The sequence below is a fragment of the Scyliorhinus canicula genome, chromosome 9 (assembly GCF_902713615.1).
Source record: "Scyliorhinus canicula chromosome 9, sScyCan1.1, whole genome shotgun sequence".
NCBI lineage: Eukaryota > Metazoa > Chordata > Chondrichthyes > Carcharhiniformes > Scyliorhinidae > Scyliorhinus > Scyliorhinus canicula.
Window position 1 is genome coordinate 43429296 of NC_052154.1, and position 23493 is coordinate 43452788.

General features: G+C 45.9%; 1 protein-coding gene across 3 annotated transcripts in view; it reads right to left on the reverse strand.

The window, feature by feature from the left end:
• Positions 1 to 23493, reverse strand: part of uri1 (URI1 prefoldin like chaperone) — a 68850-nt gene that overhangs the window by 22361 nt on the left and 22996 nt on the right. For all 3 annotated transcript variants that reach the window (XM_038806610.1, XM_038806612.1, XM_038806611.1), the window contains exon 5: positions 3305 to 3387. In XM_038806610.1, coding sequence (XP_038662538.1) covers positions 3305 to 3387 — 83 coding nt within the window. The remainder of the gene's footprint in view (positions 1 to 3304; positions 3388 to 23493) is intronic.

A 23493-nucleotide genomic window follows, 5' to 3' on the forward strand; every position in this document is an offset into this window, starting at 1 on the left:
TTTTCTCTAGGCCCCTATTGTTGGCCAGCTAAGCTTTTGGTTTCTACTCACCTTTCCATCACCCTCGCAGCCTTCTGAAGTCACTGCCATCAGAGGCTGGCTCCTAGTGTCAACATCCACCATCTTTATGTTTCATTGACAGGCATCCTTGTGGTGGAGGTTTGGATATTCAGGTGACCCACTGACCAATTCAACATATAGGTGGTCTTCCATCTGACAAACATGGCCGAGCCAACATAGACGTTGCTGGCTTAACTATGTATGTGCAAATTGAATTAGCCTGCAGGGCGTCAGAGTTGGTAAACGTGCCTTGCCAAAAGATGTAGAGAATACATCTGAGACATTGAAATTGGAAACTATTCCCCCCTTTCCCGTCTAGCATATGCTGTCCACATTTTATCAGGGTACAGGGGTCAGGTTGCTATCCACACACACTTCCTCAGCTTGGACATAATAGCTCTAGCTTTTATAATGCATGTGTGGATTTCAGCGTCAAGTCTTTGATTGCTGATGATTGCGGCGCCTCGATAGGTGAAGCTAAAAACCTTCAGGGTCAGTGTCAATGCTGATAGATAGCAGGCCGACAACACTCTGGACATTTGCCTTTCTGATGTGAATAAGCAAACCAAACAATTTACAGGCATGAGGTCTGTCCATTTTCATTGAACAACTCTCTGATAAGGACTTGGCACACTTTAATCTTGGCCTCATTGACAGGTGCAATCACAGGTGTTAGCCTCGAACCAGTCAGCATATTTTCACTCTTGGCTTCCTTATGTTGTGCGCGCAAAATTACAGAAGGTGTCTCCAAGCATGCGCCATCTTGCCTGTGATGTGTAGGAATGCAGTAGAGTGCCTGTTCAATCGAGTAGCAGAGCTGTCTGTTCAGCCAGTCAAGCTGATGCCAATTTCCTGATCATGGATGGCTCCAGGACACCATGGCATGGTTTGTTCTTAAAAATGTTAGTTGCACAATGCTTGTGGTAGCTGCAAACTCAAGTGGTCTCTGTCTGTTCTGTTACTTTTCACAGGCCATGACGTTGGAGGCAGGAGGGCCATGTTTCATGGTCACTTGCGGCCACTCATGCTGAGATCTCCCAACAGTGAAGATGTTCTCGCTAAGCGAAACTGCCAAATGTCAAAAACTTAGATGTGCGAGGCAGGTTTTTTTACGCAAGGCAGGTTTTTTTTTAAAACGCAGAGTGTGGAGTGTGCCTGGACCGCGTTGCCAGGGGAGGTTGTGGAAGCAGATACATTAACGGTGTTCAAAAAGCATCATGATAAACACATGGATAGGATGGGTACAGAGAGATACAAGGTAGCGATAAGGATTTTGGCAAAGGTTGGTATCATAACCAGTACAGGCTTGGAGGGCACTGTATTCGTCTTTGTTCACTGAACTGATCCTTCACCTCACTGTGGAGCACAGTGTTGGAGCATAGATACTCATGAGGTTAAGTGCCCATTTGAGCTGAGGGGGGAATAGTCAAAATAGGAACACATTCTGAACCATTTGTAGGTTGGGCAGGTGTTATATAAGAGTAGAAAGTTCCTTATAGCATAGCCTATACTTTGTTTATGCATTCCCTTTGAAATCTTCCCCTTTGAAATGAATGAACAACATTTTTCTTTCAATGATTTGCTCTTGATGAGCCTATTCTTTTCAGCCTATTGGGTTCCATGTTGCTCACAGCTGCCTTGCAGGAATTATTGATCAGCTGCAAGTCACCTGTCAGCCCTGTGCCTGTGACCCTGACATGTCACCTTGCCAATCACTTTCTGGTGTTTATCTGGTGTGACTAATTCTGCCTACTTGTCGAATAGAGATTCTAAACTTCAAGCAACTCCTGAAGCAGGTGGACTAGACAGGGGCTGCCCGACTGGAGGTGGGTAGTGGCTGACCAGTGGACACGACAAAGACAGCCCATAGCACCTGTTGTTTATGCAAATTGAGTTGGGCCCATCATTTCTAACAGATGTGTTGCATGTTGTGATAACACTGCAGCAAGTAAGCTGGAGTGGCTACTCTCAGGGCGGCACGTGCTGCCTGGGCCAAATTTACAGATGCCCGGGCCTACCCAAAATTCAGGATCCCCCCTCCAGACCTCCCCAGTTGAGGTCAAAGGAATGCAAAGCACTACTTTTGGCATCCATTTGGTTGCAGGAGATGCCGGAAGATGACATTCAGACAGCAGTCCTTGTTCGAGATCCATTCCAGATTTATTTTATTAAATTAGGGTTTACTTCTTTGAGCCTTCAACACTCCCAAGAGATCCACAAAGCAACAGAGATACTCGCCCATAGCTGGGTCGTTAGTTCACGAGTGCTAGGACGCGTCCACCTTGCAGTAGGTGTGCATACAATGTCTGGCGGAGCCAAATTTCCTCAAGGGTTTCGCTGAAGCTTTAACCTAGATCCATATGGGACCCAGTTTCCATTTGTCATCATGAGAAGGCATAGCTAAGGACTTACTATTGGAGCTGGTGTGTGCTGATGTAGAGAGATTTATACATTTGGCTCTCTTTCACACTGAATAATGTATCAGCAGAAATGTAATATTTAAATAAGTGGACAATACACTTCTAGTCTTCAAGTGATTTTATTTCTGTATGCCTTCCCACAAAGGACTCGGCAGAATTTTTTTTTAATGTAACCATGACAAGATCAGTATACCCATCTTGTTAATCTCAATTTAGATTTGAGCAATCCCAGACCTCAGCCTCAAATCTGTACCTCTGTACTTTTTTTTTGAGTCAAGATCTATTCATTTTTTTTTCCAGATATTCACATTCAGAATCACTATTACATAAATTCCACTACTCATTCCTCAACATAATCCAAGCCAAGTGTTGTGCATAAAAAGTATTTCCACATACATCAATTCCCTTCATGATTTTAAACCTTTACACCCACCAAGGAGGTCAAATAATAATTCCACTGCTGGGTCCAAGCCACTGTACAATTAGCCACTATGGGAGAATGAAATTTCTTTTGGATTTGAAAATGAATCATTACAAATCTTTATTGCTATATTAGCTGCCTAAATATTGTACTGAATACACTTCACAGTTTTGGTGTACTCGCACAGGCTTCCCAAGCCAGAATTTCACATTGATTTAACACACAAATACACTCGTCACCTTGATCTTATAACACTAGCTGTAATTTACTTTCCCGTTGCGGATCTGGCCACAACACTTTATTTATAGCATCTTACAGTATAGTATACATCCTTGTGGACAGGATCAACAATACATTTGTGGTTAACTGGACCAAATAAAAAAAGAGCAAAAACATTGCATACCGGTTTCTCCATTTCAGTGAACTCAACCTTGGATTCAAAACTGTTCATAACTTTGTGAAGATCATCCAGTGCTTTCTGTACATCTGAAAATGAAAATGATGGATTTAGTGTTTTATAAGTGATTAAAATGACCTACATAGGCTTTGGAAGATAAGGTGCACAGAGTAGTTCACAAAAAAGATAATTCACAAAATGGTACTAGTTTCAAGGTCAGCATGTTACAAAGTCAGTAACTCCAACGTTTGTAGGTGAACCACTTGCCAATTACATAAAATTGCACAGAATGTACACAGAAAACAGGCCACTTGGCCCAACTGGTTCAAGCAAGTCTTCACACATCACAAGAGACTCCCATTACCTCTCCTTTTGTTAAACTCTAATCGTTATAATCTTTTATTAACTTCTCTCATGTTCATTTAGCTTCAATTTAAATGCATCTATGCAATTTACCTCTACTTCTTTACTTACATGTTGCGGATTTGGCCACAACAATTTATTTAGAGCATTTTAAAGTGCAGTATATATCCTTGTGGACAGGAACAACAATATATTTGTGGTTAACTGGACCAACAAGAAAAAATTGCAAAAACATTGCATACCGGTTTCTCCATTTCAGTGAACTCAACCTGGATTCAAAACTATTCATAACTTTGTGAAGATCATCCAGTGCTAAAGCAGGTACCACATTCTAATTACGGACTTAAAAAATGCATTTACCACAAATTCTTTATTGGATTTAGTGATGGTTATATTTATTTCCCCTAGTTTGGTCTCACAAATGGAAACACCGTACTCCACCCCTCCCTACCAAACCTTGATAATTCTAAAAACTTCTATCAGATCACCCAAGTCCCAGCATGTTTTATCTTTCAAGTTTTCAGTTATATAATTCAAGTAGAGAATTCCGACAGTGCAGAAGGAGGCCATTCGGCCCATCAAGTCTGCACCGGCCCTCTAAAAGAGCACCCGACCGAGGCTCCCACCCTATCACTGTAACCCCACCTAACTTGTACATCCCTGGACACTAAGTGACTAAACTGCACGTCTATGGACAGTGGGAGGAAACAAAGCACCTAGTGGAAACCCATGCAGACACGGGGAAGAGTGCAAACTCCACACAGTTAACCAAAGGGTGGAATTGAACCCGGGTCCCTGGAGCTGGAAGGCAGCAGAGTGCAAACACTGTGCCGTGCTGTAATTCTTGTAAATCTTTTTTACACCTTCTCCTCCATGTCTTTTCTATAATATGGAGACCGGAACTGACCACAGCACTCTGCATGCCAAATAAGGTTCTATACAAGTTCAACATAACTGCACAGCTTTTCTATTCTATCCTCTAAAAATGGTCTCATCTCATTATTTACCAAATAAGTTGGAGTAAAGCAACAGTTAACCACCTTTTATGGAGGAATAAATCTGCTTTATTAGCATTATTTTACCAGGGCATTGGTGAGCAATAGGAATAGAAGTGGGCCATTCAGTCTCTCAATCCTCTTCTAACAGGCAATTACATCATGACTGCTATGTTACTCAAACTCAATGTACCTACCTCTCTTCCGTGCTCGTTGAAAACATTTGACTGACATAAATCATTCAATTTAAGACTTACAAGTTTCAAATGACCCAACATCAGCTGCTTTTGAGAACAAGTTCTAGATTTACATTACCTTTTGTGAAAAAGTGCTTCCTGATTTGTGGGAACATGTCCTCACAGAAAGAAGATTGGACAGGCAGAAAGGGTATGGGTGACCACCATGCAGGAAGGCAGGTAGCGCAATAGTCCCCTGTGACCATTTCCCTTTCGAACAGATGCACTGTTTTGAATACTGTTGGGGGAGATGACTGCACAGTGGGAAAACAATGGCAGCCAACTCCAGGGCACTATGGGAAGGTCAGCTGCACAAGAGGGAGGAGGAAGAACAGCAGGGTTATAGTGCTGTGGTAAACCACTGTTAGTATACTATATGTATTGTTAGTATAATTAGTATAATACATATATTGTGATAAACCACTGCCTGATGGCTCCGCCTCCCCTCGGGCTCGGTATAAAAGGTGGCCCTGCCTCAGTTTGGGATCAGAGGCCAGGAGGCTCTGTTTAGCTAATTAAAGCCTCAGTTGCGTTCACTACTTGTCTTGTGTTCATTGATGGCACATCAATTTAATAAGCGAAACTTTTAAGATGAATTCATCGCTCATGCCTGATCGCCTGGAGCTGGACCCACAAGCATGCGACGCCACTGCAACATTAGAGCACTGGCTTCGAAGCCGACCTCGGATCCTCCACCGAAGACATCACCGACCTCCAAAAGCAACAAATACTCAACGCACGGGCGAGCCCGCAAGTTTGCCTTCTCATCAGAGACGCCCCCTCGAATACGGAGGCGATAATGCTGCTGAAGGGACAATACGTAACGTCAGTAAACGAGGTATGCCAGGCATCTTCTTGCCACGAGGTGACAACGCCCCGGAGAATCATAAGCCGAATTCCTGAGTGCCTTGCGGGTACTCGGCTGGAATTGTGCTTGCCAGGCGGTAACGGCTATCCAACACATGGAGCTGTTGATCAGGGACGCCTATGTCGCAGGCATTAAATCGAATTACATCCGCCAGCGCTTGCTAGAAGGGGGTACACTTGGCCTCCCAGAGACTGTGCAGCTCCCAAACTCTCTGGAGGTGGCTTTCTAGAACATGGAGGCCTACACCTCTGACCACGCGGCACCCTCATGGGCACCGCCATCATCCGACTAGAGCGCGGCGCAATCCTGGGCCGCGCAGCAGCCCACCAACGCCAAAAGCCTGATGTGCTACTTTTGCGGCCAGGGTAAGCATCCCTGCTGCCCTGCACGGAACGCGATTGGCAACGGGTGTGGAGGAAAGGCCACTTCGCCAAAGCCTGCCAGGCCCGACCTGTCCCTAAAGTTCCTAGGCCCAGCAGCGCTGCCTGTTGCGTGTCAGGGCCGCCCCTAGCTGCCGCGACACCCACCATGCGTGACCCGTGGGCGCCGCCATCTTTGCTGCCACACACCATGTGCCACCCGTGGTGACCGCCATCTTCGCTGCCAATCACCATGTGCAACCCATGGGGGCCATCTTTGCTGCCACCCACCATGTGCGACCCGTGGGCGCTGCATCTTCGATGCCACCCACCATGTGCGACCATGGGCTCCGCCATCTTTGCTGCCACCCACCATGTGCGACCCATGGGCACCGCCATCTTTGCTGCCACCCACCATGTGCGACCCGTGGGGGCCGCCACCGTTGCTGCTAATCACCATGTGCGATCCGATGGGGCCGCCATCTTCAATGCCACCCACCATGTGCGGCCCGCCATCTTTGATGCCACCCGCCACATGCGACCTATGTGGGCCACCATCTTCGGACCTCTCTGCAGCCTCCCGTGACCCCTGCTCACCCGGTCGTACGCTGGCCACCGCTACCTCCGATCGGCCCACCCATCACCTTCCGAAGCTCGTCTCCATTACACTCGACCAGCCTCGACCTCATCACCTCACGAAATCCACGATGACCGTCCGGATCAACGAGACGACCTGCCTCTTCGACTCCTGGAGCACAGACAGCTTTATCCACCCAGATACAGTAAGGCGCTACTCCCTCCCAATTTTACCCGCGACACAGAAAATCCCCCTGGCTTCCAGATCACATTCAGTAGAAATCCGCGGGTACTGTGTCACGACCCTTTCAGTACAAGGCGTAGAGTACACTAACTTTAAGCTCTACGCCCGCCCCCATCTCTGCGCTGCCCTATTACTGGGGCTCGACTTCCAGTGCCACCTCCAAAGTCTTACCTTAAAGTTCAGTGAACCCCTGCTACCCCCTCACCATCTGTAGCCTTGCTCACTCTTTGCTAAGCTCACCCCGGACTGTAAGCCTGTCACCACTAGCAGAAGATACGGTGCCAGGGGCAGGGCCTTTATCAGGTCAGAGGTCCAGCATCTCCTACAAGATGGGATCATTGAAGCTAGTACCAGCCCCTGGAGAGCCCAAGTGGTGGTCGTCAAGACTGGGGAGAAGCACCGGATGGTCATTGACTACAGTCAGACCATCAACCGGTACACGCAGCTCGATGCGTACCCCCTCCCCCACGGGAAATGGACTGAATGGTTGACCTGTACAAGCTGCGGACCTTGTTCCCGTTCCTAGATAATGTCACCATCTGCGACCATGACGAGCAGGACCATGACGAAAACCTCCGGCATTTCCTCCACACTGCTAAGCTCCTTAACCTCACACATACAATAAGGAGAAAAGAGTTTTCCGCACAACCCGCCTAGCCACCCTTGGCTACGTTGTGGAAAACAGAGTCCAAGGGCCCGACTCCGACCGCATGCGCCCTCTCCTGGAACTCCCCCTCCAAGGCACTGAAGAGATGCCTGGGGTTCTTCTCTTACTATGCACAGTGGGTTTTCAATTATGCGGACAAGGCCCATCCACTAATCAAATCACCATTTTCCCCTGATGGCTGATGCCCGCCTGGCCTTCAACCGCATCAGGGCAGATATTGCCAAAGCCGCGATGCACGCTGTGGACGAGTCCATTCCGCTCAAGGTGGAGAGCGATGCGATGCGTCGGACTTTGCCCTGGCCGCTACCCTCAATCAGGCGGGCAGACCTGTGGCTCTCTCCCGTACCCTCCATGGTTCCGAAATTCAACACCTCCGTCGAAAAGGAAGCCCAAGCCATGTAGAAGCTGTGCGACATTGGAGGCATTACCTGGCCAGCAGGCGATTTACTCCCCTCACTGACCAATGGTTGGTTGCCTTCATGTTTAATAATACACAGCCAGGCAAAATCAAGAACGACAAGATTCTGAGGTGGAGGATCGAACTCTCCACCTACAACTACAAGATCTTGTACCGACCTGGGAAGCTCAATGAGCCCCCAGATGCCCTATCCTGCGGATGCACAAGTAGAACGACTTAAGGCCCTCCACAATGACCTGTCACCCGGGAGGTCATTCATTTTATCAAGGCCCACAACCTGCCTTACTCCATTGAGGTTCAGACCATGACCAGGGACTGCCAGGTCTGCGCGGAGAGCAAACTGCATTTCTATCGGCCAGACAGAGCGCCTCAGCATTCACTTCAAAGGGCCCCTCCCCGCCACTGACTAACGTGTACTTCCTCAACATTGTTGACAAGTACTCAAGATTCCCCTTTGCCATCCCATCCCCTGACATGACTTCTGCTATCGTCATCAAGGCCCTGCACAGTTTCTTCACCTTGTTCGGGTTCCCCACCAACATCCATAGCGATCAGGGTTCCTCCTTCATGAGCAATGAGTTGCGTCAGTTCCTGCTTAGCAAGGACATTGCCTCAAGCAGGACGATCAGCTACAACCCCCTGGGCAACGGACAGGTGGAGAGAGAGAACGCAACAGTCTGGAAGGCCATCCTTCTGGCCCTACGGTCTAGAAAAGTCTCCCAAGTCTCCCGCTGGTAAGAGGTCCACCCCGATGCGCTCCACTCCATCCAGTTGCTCCTGTGCACTGCCACCAAGGAGGCCCCTCACGAACGTATATTTGCCTTCCCTAGGAAGTCCACCTGCGGGGTCACGTTCCCGTCCTGGCTAACAGTCCCAGGGCCCGTCCTCCTCCGGCTGCATGCGAGAAGTCATAAATCGGATTCCCTCGTCGAGAAGGTCCTGCTCCTCCATGCCAATCCACAATATGCCTACGTGGCACATCATGACGGGCAGCAGGACAGTCTCCCTCTGGGATTTGGCACCTGCAGGTTCCCCAGCAACCATCACCACCATCCCCGACCCTACACCATCTCCCTCCACCACTACCCAGCTACTTCAAGATTTGGCACCCGCTGACCCACCGGCGGCCATCACCACCACTCCCGCCCCTACACCTCCACCGACTCAACAACTGGGTGAAGAAGAGGACAACACGCTCCTGGACGCGGTCTCGACACCAGTGCCCACACCACAGCCGGGACTGAGACGATCACGGCAGAAGGTCAAGGCCCCCGACAGACTTTGACCTTTTAAGTCCACTTCACCACCGCTGGACTCTTTTTTTTTTAAAAACAGGGGATGAATGTGGTAAACCACTTAGTATATTATATGTACTGTGGTAAACTGTTACTGTACTACATTATTGTGGTAAACCACTGCCTGATGGCTCTGCCCCCCCCCCCCCCCCCCCCCCCCCCCCCCCTCGGGCCCGGTATAAAGGTGGCTAACCTTCGGCCCTGCCTCAGTTCGGGATCAGAGGCCAGGAGGCTTTCTGTTTAGCTTATTAAAGCCTCAGTTTCGTTCACTACTCGTCTTGTGTTCATTGATGGCACATCAAGTGGTAGGAAATTCAACTGTAAGGGGAACAGACAAGCGTTTCTGCAGCTGCAAAAGAGACTCCAGAATGTTGCCCGCCTGGTGCCAGGGTCACGGGTGCATTGAACGGGTGCAGGGCACACTGAAGGCGGAGGACAAACAGTCAGATATCGTGGTACACATTGGTACCTACGATATAGACAGAAAAAAGGATGAGGTCCTGCAAACAGAATTTAGGGAGCTAGGAAATAGATTTAAAAACAGGAACTAGTAATCTCTGGATTACCTCCGGTGCCATAGGTTACTGTGAATAGAAATAGGAGATTAGCTCAGATAAATATGTGGCTGAAGAGATGGTGCAGGAGGGAGAGCTTTAGATTTCTGGGATACGGGGCCGTCTTTGGGAACAGTGGTGCCTATACAAGGCGGACAGGTTGCACCCGAACCAAAATGGGACCAGCAAGGTTCTTGCAAGGTTTGTTAGTGTTGTTGGGGAGGGGTTTAAACTAACTTGGCAGGGAAGTGGGATCCTGAGAGAAGGTTCAGCAGGGGGAGATGCACAGCCAAAATTAGAAGAGACAGCAAGTGAGTTACAAAGGAATCAAAGTTATAGGGAATTGGGCAAAATTAGATGGTATTTATTTTAATGCAAGGAGTCTAGCAAAGAAGGCAGATGAGTTGTGGGGCATAAATTAAAACATAGGGGTATGATGTCATTGCTGTCACAGACATGGCTGAGGGTGGTGCAGTAAGCAGCTCAATAGTCTAGCATCTTCAAGTGAGACAGGAAAGGAGGTAAGAGGGAGTGTCGCCATTTTTTAATCAGGGAATGAATTACAGCAGTAAGGCGGCTCTTCAAATTAAGCCTCATGGGTAGAACTTATAAAGCAAAGCGGGGCAATCACATTGCTGGGAAAGTTCAACAGGCCCCTTAACAGTCCGTGAGAAACAGAAAAGTAGATATTTAGCCAAATTTCAGAGAAGTGTAAAAGTAATTGGATTGTGATAGTGGGAGATTTCAACTTCCTTAACATTAACTGGGGTAGTGATAGTGTGAAAGATTTTGAGGGGGCAGACCTGGATTTAATTTTAGTTAACGAAGCTAGGAAAGTGGTTGAAGTATCAATGGGGGACATTCTGCAGACAGCAATTATAACTGTTCGATTCAAGACATTTATGGAAAAGGACAAGGAAGGGCCCGAGATCAAAGTTCTAAACTGAGAGAAGGAAGATTTAAATAAGATCAGTCATGATTTGACCAGATTCGACTGGAACCATTCACCTCGTTAAAAGAGTCCATTACTAAGGATGGAATTGCAGAGTACTTGGAAGTGCATGGTAAAATAGGACTGAGTCAGCATAGCTTCATCAAGGGGAAGTCATGCCTGACAAATCTGTTAAGAATTCTTTAAGGTAATGAGGAAGGTAGACAAAGGAGAGCCAGTGAACGGGATTTATTTGGATTACAAAAGGTCTTTGACAAGGTGAAGTACAAGAGGCTGCGAAATAAGAACCCATGGTGTTAGGGGCAAGATACTGACCATGGATAGAGGATTGGTGACTGGCAGAAGGCAGAGAGTGGGGATAAGCCTGTGACGAGTTGTGTTCGGCAGGGGTCAATGTTGGGACTACAACTATGCATTAATATACATTAATCGATCTTGAAGAAGGAACTGAGCACATTGTTGAAAAAGATGTTTCCATTAGTACGAGAGACTAGAACCCAAAGGCACAGCCTCAGGCTAAAGTGACGATTCTTTAAAACAGAGATGAGGAAGAAGTTCTTCAGCCAGAGGGTTGTGAATCTGTGGAATTCATTGCCAAAGAAGGCTGTGGAGACCAAGTCACTGAACGTCTCAGAGTTAGATAGGCTCTTTATTAATAAAGGGATCAGGGGTTACGCGAGAAGGCACGAGAATGAAGATGAGAAACGTATCAGCCGAATGGCAGAGCAGACTCAATGGGCCGAGTGGCCTAATACTATTCCTATATCTTATGGTCTTATGGAAATAGGGAGAATACAGGGCCAACATGTTCCAATAAAGAAAAAGGGTGGGACCACAAATCCAGTGAATCCTGGATAGCGAGGGATATAATAGAACATATAGTGCAGAAAGAGGCCATTCAGCCCATCGAGTCTGCACCGACCCACTTCAGCCCTCACTTTCACCCTATGCCCGTAACCCAATAACCCCTCCTAACTTTTTTTGGACACTAAAGGGCAAGTTAGCATGGCCAATCCACCTAACCTGCACATCTTTGGACTGTGGGAGGAAACCGGAGCACCCGGGAGGAAACCCACACAGACACGGAAGACAGTCACTGAGGACGGAATTGAACCGAATCAGAGGGACCTTGGTGTGCATAAACACTGGTCCCTTAAAGTAGAAGTTCAGGCGAGGTGGTTAAGGAGGCATATGGAATACTTGCCTTTATCCGCTGAGGCAAAAACATTAAGAGCAGGGAGGTTATGCTGGAACCGTATTAAACGTTGGTTAGGCCACAGCTAGAGTATTGTGTGCAGTTCTGGAATCTACATTATAGGAGGGATGAAATAGCACTTGAAAGAGTGCTGAGGAGATTTACCAGGATGTTGCCCTGGCTGGAGAGTTTTAGCTATGAAGAGACTGGGTGGACAGGGGTTGCTTTCCTTGCAGCAGAGAAGACTGAGAAGGGACATGATTGATATGTATAAAATTGAGGGGCAAAGATAGAGTAAAAACAGGAAAATTCTTGTCCTCTTGGTGGAGGGATCAATGACCAAGGGCATAGATCTAAGGATAAGGGGAAAAACTTTCCCAGAGAGTGGTGGGGGTCTGGAACAGCCTAAAAAGGATAGTGGAGGCAGATACCCTCATAATATTAAGCATTTATATGTGCACTTACAATGCCAAGACTATGGGCTAAGTCTAGGAAAATGGGATTAGAATACTGGTGGCTGCTTTTGACTGGTGCAGATGCAATGGGCCATAGGGCCTTTTCTGTGCTGTAGTGTAGACCACTATTACTCTATGCCTACATGGCCCACACTAATATTTCAATTAGAGCCTCTGGTTCGGAACTCCCAGAGAAAACAGCTTATCTGCATCTATTTAATCAAATCCTTTAATTTTAAATACTTCAATTAGATTATGCCACAACCTTCGAAACGCAGAAGAACACAAGCCAAGCTTGCGCAGGTCAAGAAGACACAGCCTGAGTGAGTGAGGCACATCCAGAGTGGGAATTGCAACTTGGTAATTTGGTGCAGTGAGGTAATTCGGTGCAGAGTGGGAGAAGGTGCTTTTTCTCTACTGTTTTGTTCTCTCTCTTTCTTCTGGCCTGTGAGAGAACCAGGGAACATCTGAGACCCTGGGTGAGTTCTCCCAGTGAGCCAGAGAAGGCACAACCAAGAGTAAGTTTGGGAATTTGAAGCTAGGTGGGGAGGAGGTGCTGGTAAGTGACTGGTAAGTAGTTTTTCTTTTCATTGTCTAATTTACTTATTTTTCTTTCGTTTTTTGAAATTGTAGTTGTATAAGTTTACCTAAGGTTTAAGACATTGCAGGAGATCCCAGACCCATGTCATGCTCCTCGTGTGCGATGTGGGAGCTCAGGGACACGTCCACTGTCCCTGACTCTTTCACGTGCAAGAAGCGTGTTCAGTTGCTGCTCCTGTTGGACCGCTTGACGGCTCTGGAGCTGCGGATGGATCACTTTGGAGCATCCGTGATGCTGAGGAGATTGTGGATAGCACGTTTAGCGAGTTGGTCACACTGCAGGTGAAAGTTACTGAGGGAGATAGAAAATGGGTGACCAAAAGACCGAGCAAGAGTAGGAAGGCAGTAGGGCAGTACGGTAGCATGGTGGTTAGCATAAATGCTTCACAGCTCCAGGGTCCCAGGTTCGGTTCTCGGCTGGGTCACTGTCTGCGGAGTCTGCACGTCCTCCCTGTGTGTGCGTGGGTTTCCTCCGGGTGCTCCGGTTTCCTCCCACAGTCCAAAGATGTGCGGGTTAGGTGGATTGGCCATGCTAAATTGCCCGTAGTGTCCTAAAAAGGTTAGGGGGGTTGTTGGGTTACGGGTATAGGGTGGATACGTGGGTTTGAGTAGGGTGATCATTGCTCGGCACAACATCGAGGGTCGAAGAGCCTGTTCTGTGCTGTACTGTTCTATGTTCTACGGCAGTGCAGGTGTCCCCTGCGGTCATTTTTACAACAGTACAGCACAGAACAGGCCCTTCGGCCCTCGATGTTGTGCCGAGCAATGATCACCCCACTCAAACTCACGTATCCACCCTATACCCATAACCCAACAACTCCCCCTTAACCTTACTTTTTAGGACACTACGGGCAATTTAGCATGGCCAATCCACCTAACCCTGAAAAACAGATATACTGCTTTGGATACTGTTGAGGGAGATGGCTCACCAGGGGAAGGCAGCATCAGCAAGGTTTATGGCATCGTGGCTGGCTCTGCTGCGCAGCAGGGCACGAAGAAAAATGGTAGGGCTATAGTGATAGGGGACTTGATCGTAAGGGGAATAGACAGGCGGTTCGGTGGGCGCAATCGAGACTCCAGGATGGTATGTTGCCACCCTGGTGCAAGGGTCAAGGATGTCTCGGAGCAGCTGCAGGATATTCTGGGGGTTGGGGTGCACATAGGCATCAACAATACAGGTAAAAAACAGGATGAGGTCCTACAAGCTGAATTCAGGGAGTTAGGAGTTAAACTAAAAAGTAGGACCTCAAAGGTAGTAATCTCAGGATTGCTACCAGTGCCACGAGCTAGTCAGAGTAGGAATGTCAGGATAGATAGGATGAATGCGTGGCTCGAGAGATGGTGCAAGAGGGAGGGATTCAAATTCCTGGGGCATTAGGACCGGTTCTCGGGGAGGTGGGACCAGTACAAACCAGACGGTCTGCACCTGGGCAGGACTGGAAACGATGTCCGGGGGGGGGGGGGGGGTTTGCTAGAGCTGCTTGGGAACCGATGCAGGAAGTGGGAAGGTAGTAAAACAGGGACAGAAGCAAAAGGAAGTAAGGGGGAAAGTGCAAGGCAGAGAAGACATAGTCAAAAATCAAAAGGGCGACAGTACAAGGTACAGTGACTGAGGGGAGCTCAGTGAATAGGCCCAGCAATACTAAAAGGAATAAAACTGGAGATGTTAAGATTCAAAACAGAGGTAAAAAAACCAACATAAGTGTACTTTACTTGAATGCTTGTAGTATTCGGAATAAAGTAAATGAGTTGATGGCGCAAATCATCGTGAATGACTATGATTTAGTGGCCATTACTGAAACATGGTTAAAGAATGTTCACGACTGGGAGTTAAATATCCGAGAGTATCAAACTACTCGGAAGGACAGAGTGGATGGTAAGGGAGGTGGTGTAGCTCTGTTATTTAAGGATGACATCCGGGCAATAGTAAGGGATGACATCGGTGCTATGGAGGATAAGGTTGAATCCATTTGGGTGGAAATCAGGAATAGAAAGGCGAAAAAGTCACTGATAGGAGCAGTCTATCGGCCACCAAATAGTAACGTTATGGTGGGGCAGGCAATAAACAAAGAAATAACTGCTGCATGTAGAAATGGTACAGCAGTTATCATGGGGGATTTTAATCTACATGTCAATTGGTTTAACCAGGTCGGTCAAGGCAACCTTGAGGGGTTTATAGAATGTATCCGCGATAGTTTCCTAGAACAGTATGTAATGGAACAAGCGGTCCTAGATCTTTGTCCTGTGTAATGAGACAGGATTGATTCATGATCTCATAGTTAGGATCCTCTCGGAAGGAGCGATCACAATATGGTGGAATTTAAAATACAGATGGAGGTGAGAAGGTAAAATCAAATACTAGTGTTTTGTGTTTAAACAAAGGAGATTACAATGGGATGAGAGAAGAACTAGCTACGGTAGACTGGTGGCAAAGATTTTATGGTGGAACAGTTGGGGAACAGTGGAGAACCTTCCAAGCGATTTTTCACAGAGCTCAGCAAAGGTTTATACCAACAAAAAGGAAGGACGGTAGAAAGAGGGAAAATCGACCATGGATATCTAAGGAAATAAGGGAGAGTATCAAATTGAAGGAAAAAGCGCACAAAGTGCCAAAGATTGGTGGGAGACTAGAGGACTGGGAAATCTTTAGGGGCAACAGAAAGCTACTAAAAAAAGCTATAAAGAAGAGTAAGATAGAGTATGAGAGTAAACTTGCTCAGAATATAAAAACAGACAGTAAAAGTTTTTACAAATATATAAAAACAAAAAAGAGTGGCTAAGGTAAATATCGGTCCTTTAGAGGATGAGAAGGGAGTTTTAATAATGGGAGATGAGGAAATGGCTGAGGAACTGAACAGGTTTTTTGGGCCGGTCTTCACAGTAGAAGACACAAATAACATGCCAGTGACTGACAGAAATGAGGCTATGACAGGTGAGGACCTCGAGAGGATTGTTATCACTAAGGAGGTAGTGATGGGCAAGCTAATGGGGCTAAAGGTAGACAAGTCTCCTGGCCCTGACGGAACTCACCCCAGAGTGCTAAAAGAGATGGCTAGGGAAATTGCAGATGAACTAGTGATGATTTACCAAAATTCACTAGACTCTGGGGTGGTCCCGGTGGATTGGAAATTAGCAAACGTGACACCAGTGTTTAAAAAAGGAGGTAGGCAGAGAGCAGGAAATTATAGGCCAGTGAGCTTAACTTCGGTAGTAGGGAAGATGCTGGAATCTATCATCAAGGAAGAAATAGCGAGGAATCTGGATAGAAATTGTCCCATTGGGCAGACGCAGCGTGGGTTCATAAAGGGCAGGTCGTGCCCAACTAATTTAGTGGAATTTTTTTTGAGGACATTACCAGTGCAGTAGATAACGGGGAGCCAATGGATGTGGTATATCTGGATTTCCAGAAAGCCTTTGACAAGGTGCCACACAAAAGGTTGCTGCATAAGATAAAGATGCATGGCATCAAGGGTAAAGTAGTAGCATGGATAGAGGATTGGTTAATTAATAGAAAGCAAAGAGTGGGGATTAATGGGTGTTTCTCTGGTTGGCAATCAGTAGCTAGTGGTGTCCCTCAGGGATCCGTGTTGGGCCCCACAATTGTTCACAATTTACATAGATGATTTGGAGTTGGGGACCAAGAGCAATGTGTCCAAGTTTGCAGACGACACTAAGATGAGTGGTAAAGCGAAAAGTGTAGAGGATACTGGAAGTCTGCAGAGGGATTTGGATAGGTTAAGTGAATGGTCTAGGGTCTGGCAGATGGAATACAATGTTGACAAATGTGAGGTTATCCATTTTGGTTGGAATAACAGCAAACGGGATTATTATTTAAACGATAAAATATTAAAGCATGCTGCTGTGCAGAGACCTGGGTGTGCTAGTGCATGAGTCACAGAAAGTTGGTTTACAGGTGCAACAGGTGACAAATGGAATCTTGTCCTTCATTGCTAGAGGGATGGAGAAGACGAGGGAGGTTATGCTGCAATTGTATACGGTGTTAGTGAGGCCACACCTGGAATATTGTGTTCAGTTTTGGTCTCCTTACTTGAGAAAGGACGTACTGGCACTGGAGGGTGTGCAGAGGGGATTCACTAGGTTAATCCCAGAGCTGAAGGGGTTGGATTACGAGGAGAGGTTGAGTAGACTGGGTCTGTACTCGTTGGAATTTAGAAGGACGAGGGGGGATCTTATAGAAACATATAAAATTATGAAGGGAATAGATAGGATAGATGCGGGCAGGTTGTTTCCACTGGCGGGTGAAAGCAGAACTAGGGGGCATAGCCTGAAAATAAGGGGAAGTAGATTTAGGACTGAGTTTAGGAGGAACTTTTTCCCCCAAAGGGTTGTGAATCTATGGAATTCCTTGCCCAGTGAAGCAGTTGAGGCTCCTTCATTAAATGTTTTTAAGGTAAAGATAGATAGTTTTTTGAAGAATAAAGGGATTAAGGGTTATGGTGTTCGGGTCGGAAAGTGGAGCTGAGTCCACAAAAGATCAGCCATGATCTCATTGAATTGTGGAGCAGGCTCGAGGGGCCAGGTGGCCTACTTCTGCTTCTAGTTCTTATGCAATCTGTCCTCAATTTAATCATTTAACCTCAGGTATATTTCTGGTGGAATCTATGCTATATTTCCTGTCAAGTCCAATGCATCTTCCCTGATTTGTCTATCGAGAGGTAAACTCAGTACTAACCTTTGAATTCCAACACACACCCGGCCACCCACGCCAAGATAAAGGCCAACATACTAGACATTTTATTACTTTTTCATGATATGCACTAGCTTCCATTAAAAAATATAATTTGCATTATATGCGAATGTTTACATAGTTAGGCCATCATTGACTGCTGATGTCTAGTTGCCTTTGAGAGGTGGTGGTGATCCTTCTTAATGAACCACTGTGATGAAGGATCAGCCTTGCTGTTCAATAGGAATTCGAGAATTTTGACCCAGCAACAATGAAGGAATAGTAATATATGTCCAAGTCAAGGATGGTGTAGTACGAGACACTGGTCGAAGAAGCCATGGAGTGCCACAGAAGTGCATCCTGTAGATACTGTGCTTCCAGTGCATAGAATGGTGGGTGGATGCAAATCAAGGTCTGTTTTGTCCTGGATGGTGTCAAGATTCTTCCATGTTGTTGCAGTTGTACCAATTCAGCTAAGTGGATAACATTTCACTGCACTACTGACTTGTGCCTTGTATGGGGTGAGACAACTTTGTGAAGCCAGGTCGTAAACCACTTGCTGCAGAATACCCATACTCTGACCTGCTTTTGTAGTCATGGCGTTTATGTGGCTAGTGCAGTTGAGCTTTTGCAGACTCAGCAATAATATTGGCATTGAATGTCATTGGGAGGTGCTTGGGTTCCCTCAGCATGAAATGTCATTACCTGGCATTTGTGTAGTATGATTACCCTTTGCAATGTGATGGTCTAATCCTAGACTTAATTGAGCACATGGACACCACAATCCATAGCTAGTTAATAGATCCATGAAGAGTACTCTTGAGTAAGAGTCTGCTTGAGAAGTAAAACTTTTGTCTACATCACTCAAACAATGCCTCGTGGAAGGAATTTAACTGTATAGATAAAATAGAGACACTCCATTTTCAAATAGAAGCAGTCAAACTACTTAAGTGAACTATTTTCTTTAGAGGGACATCAGAAATAGCATATCTGGGTTAAACAAATTGCATGTAGTTGCATGTAGTTTAATGACATCTAATACAAGACCACTTATTTTAGCTGGTATAATGCATCACCTCCATCAAGAGCATTGCCCTAAGATTTTAGGGAGCCCATGTTTGAATCCTTTTCAACTTGCAGGCTAAAATTTTCAAACAGTTTCTGCTGCATCAATGACCTTCCCTCCATCATAAGATCAGGTTTGCTGATGATTACACAATGTTCAGTATATTCACGACTCCTCAGAAACCTGAAACAGTTCACGGTGAAAATATGGTGGCCACAAAAGCAGGAAATTCAGCAAGTAATGCAACTCCTGATTCTCCAAATGCCTGTCCACCACCTCCAAAGGCACAAGTCAGGAGTGTGATGGAATACTCTCCATTTGCCTGGATGTGTACAGCTCCAACAATTCTCAAACAGCTTGGCACCACCCAGAATAAATTGTTGGCACACCATCCACTAACTTAAACATTCAGTCCCTCCATCACTGATGCAGTAACAGCAATATCTACCATGTAAAAGATGCGCTGTGACAACTCACCAAGGCTGCTTTAGCAGCACCTTACAATCCTGCAACCTTGAACACCTCGAAGGGCAAGTGCAGCAGAAGGCTGGGAACACCAACATCTGCAAGCTCCCCAACAAACCGCACATCATGTCTGGAACTATATTGCCATTCCTTCACTGTCACTGGATCAAAATTCTGCTCTGGTGTACCACAAGAATCAGTGCTCGTGTGTCAGCTATTTGCAATCCATCTCAATGAGTTGGATGTGGAGGCCAGATGCTACATTTCCACGTCTGACAACGACACAAAGCTAGGTGGGAATGTGTGTTGTGAGGATGGTGCAAAGAAGCTTCGAGAAGACTTGGACAGGTTTAGCAAATGGACAAGAACATGGCAGACAGAATATAATGAGGAAAAATGTGGAGTTGTCCACTTCAGGGAAAACAGAAATGTAGAGTGCTTCTTAGATGCTGACAGACTGGAAAGTGTTGATGTCCAAACGGACTTTCTTTTCATACACCACGGAATACAACAAGCAGGTGCAGCAAGCAATTAGGAAGGCAAATGGTACGTTGGCCTTTATTGCAAGAGGATTCGAGTGCAGGAGTAAATAGGTTTTGCCACAATTGGATAAAGTCTTGGTGAGACTGCACCTGGAGTACTGTGTATAGTTTTGGTCTCCTTACCAAATGAATGGTATACAAAGGTTCACTATTGTCCTATGAGAACAATGACGTAATCTCTCACATTTAAAAGGATAAAAGGTGACCTCACTGAAGCATACAAAATTCTAAACTCAATTAAGTATATGTAGGAAGAATATTCTCCCTGGCTTGGAAGTCTAGAATCAAGGGAAACACAATAAAAATAGGCCACTTAGCATTAAGATGAGCACTTTTATGCCATAAAATGCATTATTTTGATGGCAGTGCATGTAATTCGGAGTGCTCCTCCTTGCTTCTGCTTTTAAAAAACTTCAAATTTGCATGCATATCTTGACTAACAGCTCATCTCAAAACCATACAAAGAAAGCGTAAGGCTCTCCTAGCATTGATCATGGTTGAGATGTTATGAGCCAGTTAGGAATCGCTCACATTTAAAACAAAATTCAGACATCCAAGCAAAGACAGAACTATGCCATATGACGGATTTCACATCTTCAAACAAAAACAAACTTTATTGTATTGAATTTAAAAAGCGAGTACTGTTAACTTAACACCACAGGTCACAATTACTTATACTACGAACTTAGTTTTACTTTTTACTTCCCTCTCAAGAATTCCCGTTTATATAACAATCTGGAAAAGATCATTCACTGCTGCCTCACGGTGCTGAGGTCCCAGGTTCAATCCAGGCTCTGGGTCACTGTCCGTGTGGAGTTTGCACATTCTCCCCATGTTTGCGTGGGTTTCGTTGCCACAACCCAAAGATGTGCAGGGTAAGTGATTGGCCATCCTAAATTGCCCCTTAATTGGAAAAAATTATTTGGGTATTCTAAATTTATAAACAAAAAAAAACCCCAAAAAGAAAGTTCATTCACTTCTTTCAGTATCAGCTGAAAGATATGCCCTCCCAAATTCAATAATTCTCTTCAGGTGTTTCAGCTATTGTGAGATATTTTATGGAGATCCTTCCATTAGCTTTTTGGGCAAGTAAACCTCCAAATTTTGTTTAATGCCTCATGATTGTGGATACCACGGCTCTTTTTTCTGGTTGCCAGCAGGAACTCAGCCTTCTCACAGCTTCCAAGCTAACTCTGCCGATCTGTTTTCTGCCACAAGGACTACTGTAGATGACTGCTAGCTTCAAACTCAAACCTTCCAGTTTGTTCCCCCCCCCTCGTCCCCCACCCCAGTCGACGCAATGAACTATAAAGTTAGTATTTTCTCTGCTTAAGTGTAGGTCTGACTAACCTTCATTTCCTTTGGTTCTCCCCACTGAGTTAAAGGCTTTTACAAGGCCAGAATTTTCGACTGCCTTAGTCTTTACTGCACTGCGTGTTTGTCAGCAAACATACACAGATAATTTAAACAAAAAAATCCTTCTACCCCACAGGCCATCTCTATGACAACATGGCATACTTAAGCAAAATACTGTGGATCCTAGAATCTGAATTTATTATTTAGCGAATGCAAAGTCTCTAAGCCAAGCAGTTTCTTCCGGCCTCCATGGAGTCTGTGGATTGGACAATCTCCTGCAATGTGGTGTATAATTTCCTTTCTTCCCACAGGCATAGTGGGCTGACATTAATGTCCCGTCTGCCAAGCTGGGGTCATGGCCGGTCCTGAATCTGTTAAGGGTGGACCACTCTTGAAAGGTTAAAACCAGACAGTTGTTGGGTTCGAGACCAAGTGCTTGGTCGTCATGTCCAACGATTCCAATTCATTTGATTAGGTGACATTTACATTGAAGTCTTGTATGGGAGGATTTTTCCAAGATCGGCATCCTTGATGGGAGCTGTACCATGGGTGGGCTGAGTAGATCAGCATTGGCAGGTGGAGTGTTGTTATGTGGTGGCACTTCAGGCGCCATCAAGAGACTTCAGGCTTTGTTAGGAACAAAATGTATTTATAAGACAAACTATGTACACGGGTTTGCAACCCAAGGCTGCCATAAAGCAGCTGCCCCAGTCCTTACATACTTGATACATGGCTTCCAGATGTATTCTGCTTCAGAATGGATTCCATTCTCTGGGTTGATGACCCGCTCAGCCCACACTGGTCCCTCAAGCCAGGTGACTCGCTTCTGCTTCACTGTCTTATAAAGAGACAGACAACACCATCACACCATGGGGGCATTGCAAACTTTTCCTACCATTTTTTGGATTATTGCAAGTCAGTGGATATGTGGAGATGTGTTGTTTGACAGGACAGGGAGCCAAGTGAGTGGTGCTGTGCGTAGTGTTCCAGTAATGACATGCATGGTAGCATACAGCTGGGTGGCAATTGTGTGATCTTGACTAGACAGAGAAGCAGTATTCTGCTACGGAATACGAGTCAGAAACTGAAACAAACAGAAAATGCTGGAAAACCTCAGCAAGTCTGGCAGCATCTGTAGGAGAGAACATAGTTACTGGCTCTTCATCAGAACCAAGCCAGAGGGACAATCTGTTAGGTATTACACAGTAGCTGGAAGAGGTTGCAACAAAAGTGCAACAACATTAACAAGAGACAGATGACCAGGTGTGGGGGCAGGGAAGGAGTGTTTTTGCATGGAGACAAAAACCTATGGCCTTCTTCTGCACTGTAAATTCTATGATGTACAAAAAGGCATTAAAATGGAGGAGAAAGGTCACAGTCTAACTCAATGTTGAGTCCTGGTGCAGTAATGTGCTGAATCAGAAGATGAAAAGATACTCCTCCAGCTTATGCTGGGCTTCACTGGAGTATTGCAACAGGCCTAGGATGAACACGTGGTCATGAGAGCAAGGTGGACAGTTAAAATAGCACGCAGCAGGAAGGTTGGGGTCATGCTTGTGGGCTGAGTGAAGACGTCCCACAAACCTGTCACCAGGTCTGCGTTTACATAACCAAATTGAAGGAGATGCAAGTGAAACGCTGCTTAACCTGAAATTAGTGTTTGGGGCCTCGAATAGTGAGGTGGTAAAGAGGTAGGTGCTGCCCCTTGGTCAATTTGCAAGGGAAGGTGTCGTGGGAAAGGAACGGGGAGTTGGGCGGAATGGAGGGAGCAATTCCGGTTCTCATCTTCTGAATTGACACTTTTCAGCCCTCAGGACTCAACAATTTTAGATCTGATCTTTCTCCAACAGCTTAACCACTTAGCCCTTTATTTACATCCCATACATTTTTGTCTCAATGCAAACACCCCTTCTCCCTCCCACGCACCTGGTCATCAATCGCGTTAAGATAGTTACACTTTTAGGAAAATGGGAATTAGGAGCAATAGGCAATTTAGTCCTTCGAGCCTACTTTGCTGTTCAATCAGATTATGGCTGATCTTTATCTGACCTCAAATCCACCTCCCCACCTGTTCTCCATATCCCTTTAACCCAGGGGTGGGCAAACTACGGCCCGTGGGCCGCATGCGGCCCGCCAAAGGTCTTTATGCAGCCCACCAAGTCATAACAAAAAAATTTTTTTAATTATTTTTAATTTAAAAAAAAAAATTTTTTTTTTTTTTTTAAGGTTAATGGGGGGGGGGGGGGGCTGTTGGGTTACTTACTGGTATAGGGTGGATACGTTGACTTGAGTAGGGTGATCA